The sequence below is a fragment of the Siniperca chuatsi genome, linkage group LG22 (genome assembly GCF_020085105.1).
Source record: "Siniperca chuatsi isolate FFG_IHB_CAS linkage group LG22, ASM2008510v1, whole genome shotgun sequence".
NCBI lineage: Eukaryota > Metazoa > Chordata > Actinopteri > Centrarchiformes > Sinipercidae > Siniperca > Siniperca chuatsi.
This window is the reverse complement of record NC_058063.1, coordinates 132,109-144,216: the sequence shown is the minus strand read 5'-3', so window position 1 is coordinate 144,216 and position 12,108 is coordinate 132,109. Positions and strand designations below refer to the sequence as shown.

Below are 12,108 nucleotides of genomic sequence, written 5' to 3'. Positions count from 1 at the left end.
CCTTAACGTTAGCATACAGCAGGTCCAGTAGGAAAATTAATTCCAGTGCAAATTATTTTCCAGGGGAAATAAGAATTTCCTAGAAAGAAAAGCGTCATGTAAACCCAAGTAAATATAAATACATTATTCATTTATTATTGGAAACGCCATACATGTTGAATTTTGTGTTTGCCTGTAGTAAATTTCACAATTTTGCATGTTGCTGACCTGCTTAGTACCAAATTACATAGTACTTTCCCGAAAGTTTACTAGGCAGTTATTAAAGTCAAGTAGTAACGCCTAAAAGTCTAAACAAATTCTGTCTCACAAAATTATGTTAAAATCTTTCTGACTTTTGTCTAATTTATGCTTTTTCTTAATACTCCACTTAAGTAATTTCCGCAGGAATGAATGGAAAGATTATTACATGTAGCAATACATCATTGTTGATAAAGTCTGTTGTGTTTGTGTGTGTGTGTGTGTGTGTGTGTGTGTGTGTGTGTGCGTGTGCGTGTGTGTGTGTGTGTGTGTGTGTGGATATAGGTGGGAGACTCATGGCTGGCAGATAAATGTGCTGACTTGTGTACCTGTAACCTTGGTGGCAAAATCACATGCAAGGACCACAGCTGTGGTTCCAACTCAGTGTGTGCCCTGGACAAATATGGAGACCTCTACTGCAAACCCACCAGTGAGTCCACCACTTCCTCTATAATATTACATGTTGTAACTACTAGGCAATATACAGTTTAGAGACTTTAAATCTTAAAAATGTAAGTAAAGAATTGGTATTATTTTGGTCATAACCCATTTTGACCATTTCATTTATTTTATCATCCTCTCTAGAGTTCGACAAGTGTAGCATCTCTGGGGATCCTCACCACCGAACATTTGATGGTTTCACCCATCACTTCCAGGGTCCCTATACCTATGTCCTTACTCAGGGCCACAACCTGCAGAACTCCCTGTCGCCCCTGGTGGTGAGGGGGAAAAACATCAGACGTGGGGGAAACAGAAGGGTGTCATTCTTGGATCAAATGTACATTGACGTTTATGGTGTCAATGTTCGTTTCTTGCAGAAGAAGACCGTCCTGGTCAGTAGTTTGTCGTTGATGAAACGCAATTTCTTTTTTGCTGTTTTGTGTAGAAAAAAGTACACACTTCAATCATATTGTATTTCCTCTAGGTGAATGGGGAGCGTGTTGCACCTCCTCTCAGTCCAGTTGGTGGTTTAACCATCACAATGAACTCCAGGCAGGTCCAGCTCACCACTGACTTTGGACTCACTGTACGCTTTGATGGCAACAGTCGCGGAGGTAAAAGAAGTGGAAACCTCTACCTTCATTAACTGAGCCCTTCTTTGGCTTGTTTGTGAATCCATTCATTTCCCTCTGTCTGTGTTTCAGAGATTATACTGCCCAGCACCTATAAGAACTCTGTCAGAGGGCTATGTGGAAACTACGATGGCATCACCAGAAATGAGTACATGAAGCCAGACGGGATGGTGGTCAGGGACCTGAACGCATTCGGAGAAAGCTGGAGGGTCAGTGACCGACAGAATGATGAACTGAAGATCTTCAACCTTCCACACACAGTCCACACACACAGGTAGGACCACAACTAGGGCCACTGTTTTAGCTGTAAATAAAGTTTCTATAGATTTTGATATTGGTTGAAAGTAGGGTCTGATTAGAATCATTAGGGTGCATGAGAGATTGATTCATGACCTTGGAAACGTTATAAGTTGTAACATATTCTAAACTCAGGGTTTTACTTACTACCTTTTTCTGCACCTTTCAACCATGTCCCACAGTCTTCTTCAGGCCGTGACCCACAGAACTTCAGTCACATGATAAGTGTTAGTTTAGGGGGGAGATCATAACCCCTGTCTTGATTTATGATTTGCTAATATAACACTTGAGAAAGTTCCCTTCACTGAAGAAGGCTGTATGATATGTTTAAAAGCTTTGAAAAAAGCTAATAAGTGAATTTTGATTTTTGAATATTTTAACACAGGTTAAGAAATTGAAATTCATGAAAACTAAGTGTTAGCGATGCCTTGTCAGATATTGTAGGTGAAATTGACATTTTGACCAGATGGTGGTGGTAGAGGAATGGTCAGAAGGTGATTCCCACAATCACTGGCAATCATAATCTTGGATTTTCTCAGAAAATTTCATGGCAATCTGGTAAGTAGTTATTGAGCATTCTTGCTCTGGACCATAGACTGTATGGATCAAACTGTTGGACTGAATGACTTTGCCATCATCAATTCCCACTGCTAAGAGCACTTGCTTTAACCACTGCATACATGCAGACAAGCAGCTGCATTGTTCACATACTTGCTTCTTGTAACTCACCAAAATATCTTCCTTAAAAACTTGGTGAACATGGTGATCTCAACATTAACAATACAGTAGTAAGTAAGTGGTTTGGAGGAAAAGCATTTTTACATTGTTCCTTTGCTGATGTAATTACCATCTGGAATTCTTGACAATCAAACATAATTTATCAGTAGGTGTGATGGCATGTCTTACCACTCCATTCTGGCATTTTCAGACATTTCTGACTGACAGTATGGCACTGTTGGTGGTTGCCTTGTCTCATATTCCTTCAACTTCCTTGATGATATCTCAGTTATAATTAGACATCAGGTTAGACACAGTAACTTTAACAAAGCTCTGATTCCTCTATCCTTCCATCCTTTCTGCCATCTGTCTCCAGGAGAGAGGTGGAGACTGATCCAGATTCAGGATTTGAGACACTGGACTGCTCTAAGTCTCAGCTCAATGACTACAACAGTGTGGCTCAGTGTGGAGCGCTGTCTGACTCCAAGGGACTGTTTGCTGCCTGCCATGTGACCCTTCCACCTAAAAGCTACCAAGAGTGAGTAGTCTGAGTGAATGAATGGGAGTGTGTGGAACTGTCCTCTGGAGAGAGTTACAGTGCAGTTTTAATTTGTGCATATACAAAATAACACATGATGCACTCCACACCCCTCACCCCCAAATTGTCCTTGTTTGAAATTATGTGGTTGTGTGAATTGGCAGCTTTTGCTCATGCTCAGTATATGGCTGTGTTTGTGTGTGTTTGTCCCTCAGTGACTGTGTGTTTGACCTGTGTGCTGAGCGGGGCAGTGCAGCGCTGCGTTGTGCCAGTTATGAAGCGTATGCTGCAGCCTGTCAGGAGGGTGGAGTCAAACTGGGATCCTGGAGGCAGGAGCTGGACTGTGGTAAGATGCTGAATACACACAAAAAACCTGTGGGAACAACGAAGATAGAGAGATTCTCAGCGCAAAAAGCATGTTAGAATGAGGACCATACCAGTGGTGTGCTTGTTTTAGCCCATTTACCTCAAATCATATACTTTCCATTTTTGCTGACTGTTTTGGAATGAATGCTTTTGATGTATGTTTCCTATTGTTTCGGACATCCATTCATTTATGTACTCTATGAAAATCAGTTAGATGACTGCTGTGTGGTAATGAGGTTTAAGTGCAGATACATTTGAGAAAGCCTTGATCTCATAATGTGTTGTACAGTGAGACATTTCTACAATGGTCTATGTGGTTTTGGAAACTACAATTCGCTTGTTAAAATTAACTTAAAATTAAAATGTAAAAAGTGCAAATTGTCAGCCATTATTCAGACAGGGTTGAGACTTCTCTCTCTCTCTCTCCCAGTCCTCTCCTGTGATGCCAACAGCACCTATTCCTCCTGTATGTCACCTTGCCCCGCCTCCTGTGCTGACCTGGCAGCACCCTCAGATTGTGACAACAGTTTCTGTGTGGAAGGGTGCCAGTGTGCCGCGGGCTTCGTCATGAGTGAGGGAAGCTGTGTGCCATACACACAGTGTGGCTGCACCTTCCTCAATAGATACTACCCTGTAAGAGACCCTTCTGGAACAGTTACAGCAGTGTGTGTCATTGTTTGATGATATGATCTCATTTCATCCTCTCTTCCACCTCTCTCCCTCCATCCTGCAGCTGAAGGAGAAGTTTGTGACTGACGACTGTTCTCAGTCCTGTGAATGCACCAGCACCGGTGTTGTGTGCCAACCCAAGATCTGCCAGGACAGTTACGTCTGCACCATTTACAACTTGAAACGTGACTGCTACAGAGGTGTGTGTTTGTGTGTTTTTATGGGAAGAGCTCTCCAAAATGAAAATTTATTTATCATCTACTTAATATCATTTCAGTGTAAACTCCACTTACTAGGCCCATATTTAGCCACCATGTCCACACCCCTAAACTCTACAACAAAAAAGGAATGCTGGCAAAATATGTGCCATCTCTTAGAACTCATAAAATGTTAGCCTGGCAACCAGACGAAAGTTTGTGACAAGGCCACCATTTTTTTCGGACCAAGCTCCGCCCCAACTTGCATGTGAATTAGTCTTATGAAGTCAGGCTAATAAAATGTACATATTTTTGCAAATATTTGAGGGTGAAATATTTCCTAATAGTACACATGTATAAATATAATGCCCATGCAAGGGCATGTATAATATATAAATATAAAATATTACATTTTTTTAAATACAGCTGCAACATTAATTTAATTTGCACTCACAGTCTCTGTGTAATTAGCACCTAAGACACTATCTGTACTTGGTCTTCAAAATAAAGCTACTTTATAAGTTGTCTTATACTGTAAGAAGGTAATCAGTGAAGAAGCACATAACACAAAGGTGTAATAAATTAATAAAACTCTCTACAGCAAAGGGGGGAAAAAACATTGAGATTATAATGTAATCAATGCAAAAAAATGAAATTGTGAGAGAAACAAACAAAATCAACCTGTCAAAAAACTCAATAATGTCTTGTTTTGTGTTGCAGTGAGTCCCTGCCTCAATTACCCCTGTCTGAATGGAGGAACATGTAAGGAGGCCAGCAACAATATGTACACCTGTCAGTGTGCAGAGGGCTTCGAGGGCACAAACTGTGAGGTGGAGATAACACAGAGTGGAAGACTGGGTACGGCCTGCTCAAATATCTGTTTCACTCTTCAGGGATTAAAAAAAGCTAAAACAAAAAAGCTTGCACAGTTCCTCTACATATGCAATTTACAAACTAATGACTTGAGTCAAACTATGACATTTTTATGACCGTCAAACATCTATATCAGACTTCTGCTGCATACACTATTAGCTATTCAGCAAGACAGCTCTGAAGGTAAAAGGGTCAGTCTTTACCTTCAGATCAACAGACTGTAGAAGCCTTTCTCTGCCAGGAAAAGAAGTGTATATGAAAACTTAGGGATGATAAAAAGCACTCATGGTAAGGACTTACTATCCCAACATTTTGACTTCACATGAGTTTTTTGAGTGAGTTTTTCTCATTTCTAAGATTTGTATTTTTTCCTGATAGAAATGGGCTTCCATTAACAGTCAAAGTTTTTTTTTTTTAATTGTTGTTTATTGCAGAAACCAAGTGGATTATCCTGATCGTGGTCCTGGTCTCAGTTCCTGTCATCATCATTGTGACCACCATTGTGTGTGTTTGCAGACGCAAAGTCAAGTGAGTCTCAACTGATTCTGTGTTGTACAAATATCTACGCACTTGTCACATAGAGCAGGTCTAGACCATACTCTTTATAATATTATTCACAGAGACCCAACAATACCCACCAGAGCAAGTACTTGGCAACAGTGGCAAGGAAAAACTCCCTTTTAACAGGCAGAAACCTCAATCAGAACCTAGGCTCTGGGTGGGCGGCCATCTGCCTCGACCGGTTGGTTTGAGAGAGAAAGAGAGAGAGGGAGAGGGAGAGGGGTGAGATAGAGATAGGGGGCAGGAGGAAAGAGAGCATACAGTAGCACAATGCAAGTTGATGATTTATGGAAAGAGAGATTGATAGGTTTTTTTTTTGCACTTTGAGCACCACAAGCTCAGTGCCATATAGTTTCATTATATTCAAGTATATTCAAGACAGGCAGATATCTCTACAGCCGCTATCTCCAAAACTTGGCAACTCACACCAAAACAATCTAGATGGATAAATAGCACTAGAGGTAAGGAAAAATTATGTAATTTTGATTTTGGGGTGAACCTTTAAGCCTACTCTTAAATGTGGAGATGGTACTGCCTCCTGAACCCAAACTGGGACTGAAGGCTCTGGCTCCCATTCTACTTTTGGAGACTTTAGGACACTGTATTCTGTGAGTGCAGTGTTCTAGTGGAGTAATAGGTTACTTTTGGGTATCTAGTAGGGCAGGTTTGGTTATTAGCAAATATCAAAGATATGTATTAATATTAATACAATTATTAATACCACTAAAATGATTAATAAGGATTCATGATTACGGGGAACCACCCTGGGATCAGGGACCAATAACCAAAACTTGAAAACAGTCTCAAAAGTGGTTGTCCACTTAGAAATGCCAATATTTAAGACATCATTTTAATTATTAAGAATGGGGGGGTTGAGCACTGACCGTCACAACCAGCTGTTGTTGCAACACATATACAAATGTCCACAGGCAACTGATCTTTAAAAAGGTACAATAGAATTTAATTAACTTTAGCACTGATCAATAGACTTCAGCCAATAAACCACTATTTTCTACTCTGAACATAATAAAAGCATACAACAATCAGCAAGCAGGTGATACAGGTGTTTGTGTGTTGGTGGGGGGACGCATTTACGCGTGGAGCGTAACTGAGTTTGGCTAAACACAATAAGTACCCCCTTGCGGTTGCATTAAGTGCTAAACATGGAAACACACAGCAGTAAACAGGACACGGTGGTCCTTATTTCCCACAGCAAAGCAAAAATCACAACAATGAAGCTTCAGATAAAGATAACACACAGTTATAAATCTCTGCCTAGACACAAGCCTCTTACTTGGGATCACTCTTGATAGCGATTCAATGCATCAGTCCGTTTGAGTTATCCAGTGGAGTTCTCTCAGGCTCGGATACTAACGTTGGCCGAGATGCCGCTCGTTCGGTGGGTTCAACGGCAAGCTGGTCCTCAGACAGCAGCGGAGGCAAATAGTGTGAAGTCGACTGAGTGTGGAGAAAGGGGGGCGCAGCAATTATCCTTTTCTCCTCCGTATCTTCTTTCTGCAGCCATGAGATTGTTATGTGGTGTATAACGATCTCTTTCAGGATCCAAAATTGTGTTCAGCAAACACAAAACGTTGAGTCAGGTCACCTCCTGTAGCAATCAGAGTTGCAGCGGAAACTAGAGTTTATAGGCCCGGAGAAGTCATGGCCGCGCACTTCACCGGGCCTGCGCAGCTGTGTGACTCTTCCAGCAAGAATCCAAGATTTGGATTCAATTAAATCTCACAATCAGGTGTGATTGAAAGGACCTGAGAGGATTTGGTGCTGTTTCTTTGTTCAGGCTTTGTTCTTTACATGTAGGCCTCCTTGTTAAGGCTTTGCTTTGTACATGTATTCCCTTCTTTGCTTACCATGTGGTGAGGCCTAACAGTACTATGAGCTCTTTAAGATATGATCACCATATCACCAGTGCTGTCTCTGTGCTATGATACACTCTAAATCTGGACTGAAAATCCTCAAATAAACTATTGTTATTTAGAAAGTCACACAACTGATTGGCGACTGCTTTCTCAAGGATCTTAGAGAGAAATGGAAGGTTAGATATAGGTCTATATGGGGCTAAAACCCCTGCATCAAGTGTGGGCTTTTTAAGAAGCGGTTTAATTACAGCTATTTTAAAAGACTGTGGGACATAGCCTGTTAATAAATACAGATTGATCATATCCAGGAAAGAAGTGCCAACTAAGGGTTAAACTTCTTTAAGCAGTCTAGTTGGAATGGGGTCTAAAAGACAGGTTGATGGCTGAAATGAAGAAATCGTTGAAGTTAGAAGAAGGTCAATAGGAGCAAAGCAGTCTAACTATATATCAGGTTTTACAGCTGTTTCTAAGGTTCCTGTGTTTGAAGATAAATTTGTACCGGTTGAGGGCAGGATGTGATGAATTTTTGCTCTAATAGTTAAAATGTTATCATTAAAGATTCTCATGAAGTCGTTACTACTGAGGGCTATAGAAATATACGACTCAATAGAGCTTTACTTGTTCTTATTCTCCTCTATTAATGATGAGATTGGAATTGGCTGCTCTGGTATTACAGAGGGCCTTCATATATGAGGACATTCCCCAGACTAAGGACACTGCTGCTGTCCTCTACTAAACACAGACACTCTTATAAAGGCCTAGATACTTTATACATGGCAGAAATACATACAGAAAAATATATACGACTAAATTTACCTGTGTATATATCATATATACATACTTATATATACATACTTATATATATATATACTTATATATATATGCATCATATTTTTAATGATGGGGTTAGATTATATGAATTTGTGTTTCACTTCTTTTCTCTTGCAGGTCACAAGTTTATGTAATTCAGCAGTAATCTCACAGTGGGTGAAAGAAAATTACAGACTCATCACCTTATTGGGAATTTCTGGGAGCATACAGTACCAGCACTGGGAAGTGAAGGGTTTTATTCACTGACTTCACTCTACCTTCACTATTTAAAAATCCTCTATACTCTTACCTGCAGGCAGAAATGTATTATTAATCATGTTCATGATTAAATCTCTTACCTCAATTCTTTCTCTCCACAGGAAAAATAAGTGTGAGGAAAAAAACCTCAGCATGAAATCAACAAGTAAGAATTGTCATTATTGTTAATGGGGACATAAGCATAAGTTGACTAAATAGGACCTAAACTCACATGCACTTTTGATCTCAGGACTAAGACTACATTTAAAAACAGCTGACAAACTTTCTACCACAATGCACACACATTTAGTCACCGTTATCTCTTTGTCACAGCTGTCATCATGCAGACTCATCAGTAAATTAACTCACTCAGATGGACTGTTACTTGCAATGAATACATTTATTTTTTCACTGCCAGTATTTGTTTCCTTGTATGTAATTAAACCAGGGCTGGATTGAGACAAAAAATCGGCCCAGGCATTTTCTGCCCACACTGGCCCCTCACAATCGATTGAACACCACCCACCAATACATCATCCTTGCTATCCACTTAAATATGCGTACTGTACTATTCCCCCAAACCACTACAAAGCTGAGTGGTAAGTACCATGGACAAGTGTACCAGTGCAAGTGGACCAGTGTACTCACTCGCTGCTGACTGACGCCCTGGTGATCAGAGGTGGCTGTGGAGCACACAATATCCATAATCCAAGTCTACAGCTTCTTGTTCCTCCTGATCTCTCTCCTCCACTGCTACCTCAACAACCTGGCTTGACTAGGTTGGGTACAGACATGAATATAAATTCAGATAGAGAATTTAAATGAAATTAAAATTCCCTGGCAAAGATGTGCAAAAAGCTGTACAATTTAAACAATACCATACTGGTAATGACCAATTGGTTGTTTATTCAATTAATGCATGGAGCTGTTCCATCTCATTTAATTGGATACTAACTAACTATTCAGTTCACACAGATTTCAAGTATCCCAATCTTGATGATGACAATTGCATGAGGTGTTTACACAGTTAATAGATCACCTTTTTGTTTTATGTGAATGTTCAGAGAAGAGTAATAGACCTGTTTATGTGATAGGCCAACTAAATCAAGGGTGTGCTTGTTTGTTTAGGGAGTTTTAACTACAGCTGACCTCTCTGTATGCGCACTGGTGCTCAGGTGCCTATCATGTGAGCGTGCAGCACCAAACAGTTTGAACATACTAAAGGTGGAGAAAGGTCTGGAGTAGGCTACATGTAAATCTACGTTACCCCACAGATAGTAATAACAGTAATCCATACCATAGACTTTATATCATTCCTGAAAATAAACATAGGACAACTGTGTTGCCTGTTGTTGGAAATGTAAACTATTTTTCCCCTGTACTTGGCTAATACATCAACAGGCATAAATGTTCGCACAGTAGAGCTACAGATGTAATATATAGAGCCTTTTCGTGCATCTTTATCAAGGGAACCCTGAGCCTAATAATTTTAATAATATTATGGTCAGTGGTGGAATGTAAATAAGTACACTTACTGAAGTACTGTTACTTCAGAACAAATTCAAGGTACTTGTACCTTACTTGAATATTTACATTTATGCAACTTCATACTTCTTCTCCACTACATCTCAGAAGCAAATATTATACTTTTTAATGCACTACATTTGTCAGACAGCTTTAGTTACTAGTTACTTTTCAGATGACAATTTTTCATACCCTTCCTGTCCAGTGAAAACCATGTATCTCCAATTTTGGTGATTTTGAATTTGAATGTTTGTGATAAACTGAAGGATAAAGTGTTCCTTTATGGGTTGAGAAAAATCTCCTACTTCTTAAGCTAAATAAATTATTTGAAACCCCCTTGGATTAGCTGGAAAATGCATCAACACAAAGCTGAAAACAGGGCTGTTTTTCTGAGATCATGAAATGATTACTTTTTTGAGCTACGTGGTTCTCACAGGACAGTGACCCTAGAAACAAGTGGTGATCAAATAGAATATAATGCATTGCTGTAGATTAAACTACCCAAGAGTACATAAAGTACTTAAAATTAGCTCAACCTTCAACAACTACAGCAGTAAAATGCAACATACACATTATTGCAGCAGTAATATTAATCCAAAAACATCATATATGATAGTAAACACTGACAGGGACAAATTTAATGGAACATTATTGCTGTCACCGTAGATGTTGAAGCTACTGCTGCAGCCACTACAGCAAACATATCTGTGGTTTATGCACATTTAGCGGCATCCGCATCTAGATTCTTCAGTTTTTTGGCCCACAACTTCTAGAACCATCATGAACCAATGGGCCACTGCCCCTGCTTTATGGGACAGTCATTAGCAAAATATATATATATATACACACATATATATATATATATATATATATATATATATATATATATACACATATATATATACACATATATACATATATATACACACACACACATATATATATACACACATATATATATATATACACACACACACATATATATATATACACATATATACACATATATATATATACACATATATATATATATATATATATATATATACATATATATATATATATATATATATATATATATATATATATATACATATATATATATATATATATATATATATATATATATATATATATATATATATATATATATATATATATATATATATATATATATATATATATATATATGTTGCTAGAGACTGGCCCTCAAGCTGCATCGGCCCACTGGGAAAATGCCTGGTATGCCAGATTACCAGTCCAGCGTGGAATTAAATGTAAATTAAAACTTGGTGGAAACTAGGTGGACCGTGTATGGTCAGTATGCTCCTGAGGACGTAATTCAGGACTGTTCGCGCATATTCATATTGAAAGAGCAATCTCACAGCTGATCAACTATAAAATTCTTCTTGATGGTGATTATTTGTGCAGCTCTAATATCCATCCTTTTTTTTCTTTTAGGTGTTCCATATACAAACATAGATGACCAAAGAAATGATAAAGTGACTACAATGTGATGAGAAACCGCTTAACCTATTTAGTGTTTACCTGAATGTAATAAATGCCTGCTGTATGAGGTTAACATGCTCAATCTGTTCTGAAGGTTATTCAACAGGCCTCCAAAGAAAAATAAAACTCAAATAAAACTAAGAAATTAAGAAAGTAGTTTTTGTCTTGTGAGTTGTGAATATTATAGATATTGTTCATTATCCCATGTTTTGCTTTCTTAGCTTTTGCTTTTGAAATTTTAGTCAGATGTGAACGTTTAATAAATAAAAAAGTGCAAAATGTTTGAAATGTGGGCAAAAAAAGAGAAAATGTGTGTTTGTGTAAAAAAAACACTGACACCATTATACACAGTAGATAAAGCTCACTGTAAAGCCACACTTGCCATGAAACAAGACATTTATGTTCTCCACAGGATTAATTCTAATAACTCTACCTGATCCCATGACTTTTCAGCTAGCGCCACCAGCAGGTCAAATATATATTCTTGAAAGGGAGAGTTTGGAGGGAATGCTATAACCTGAAAGGCAAGGGTCCCTTGACAGACAGACGCAGCCAAAGGCGTCACTAAGAAACTTTTCTGTAACCTCTAGCTTATGTCTTCT

At 38.7% G+C, this 12,108-nt stretch overlaps 1 protein-coding gene across 3 annotated transcripts in view; it reads left to right on the top strand.

The window, feature by feature from the left end:
- The window catches only part of zanl (zonadhesin, like), a 69,401-nt gene extending 57,739 nt beyond the window's left edge, over window positions 1–11,662 (top strand). For 2 of the 3 annotated variants that reach the window (XM_044184798.1, XM_044184797.1), the window contains exons 41-52: window positions 523–667; window positions 823–1,070; window positions 1,163–1,292; window positions 1,383–1,584; window positions 2,701–2,862; window positions 3,078–3,208; window positions 3,659–3,861; window positions 3,962–4,097; window positions 4,815–4,952; window positions 5,402–5,495; window positions 8,596–8,639; window positions 11,459–11,662. In XM_044184798.1, the coding sequence (XP_044040733.1) occupies window positions 523–667; window positions 823–1,070; window positions 1,163–1,292; window positions 1,383–1,584; window positions 2,701–2,862; window positions 3,078–3,208; window positions 3,659–3,861; window positions 3,962–4,097; window positions 4,815–4,952; window positions 5,402–5,495; window positions 8,596–8,639; window positions 11,459–11,514 (1,689 nt within the window). In that variant the 3' untranslated portion in view covers window positions 11,515–11,662. Of the gene's footprint in view, window positions 1–522; window positions 668–822; window positions 1,071–1,162; window positions 1,293–1,382; window positions 1,585–2,700; window positions 2,863–3,077; window positions 3,209–3,658; window positions 3,862–3,961; window positions 4,098–4,814; window positions 4,953–5,401; window positions 5,496–8,353; window positions 8,640–11,458 lie in introns of those variants that run through there. The other variant, XM_044184799.1, reaches the window with a different exon arrangement.
- Window positions 11,663–12,108: the final 446 nt, after the last annotated feature.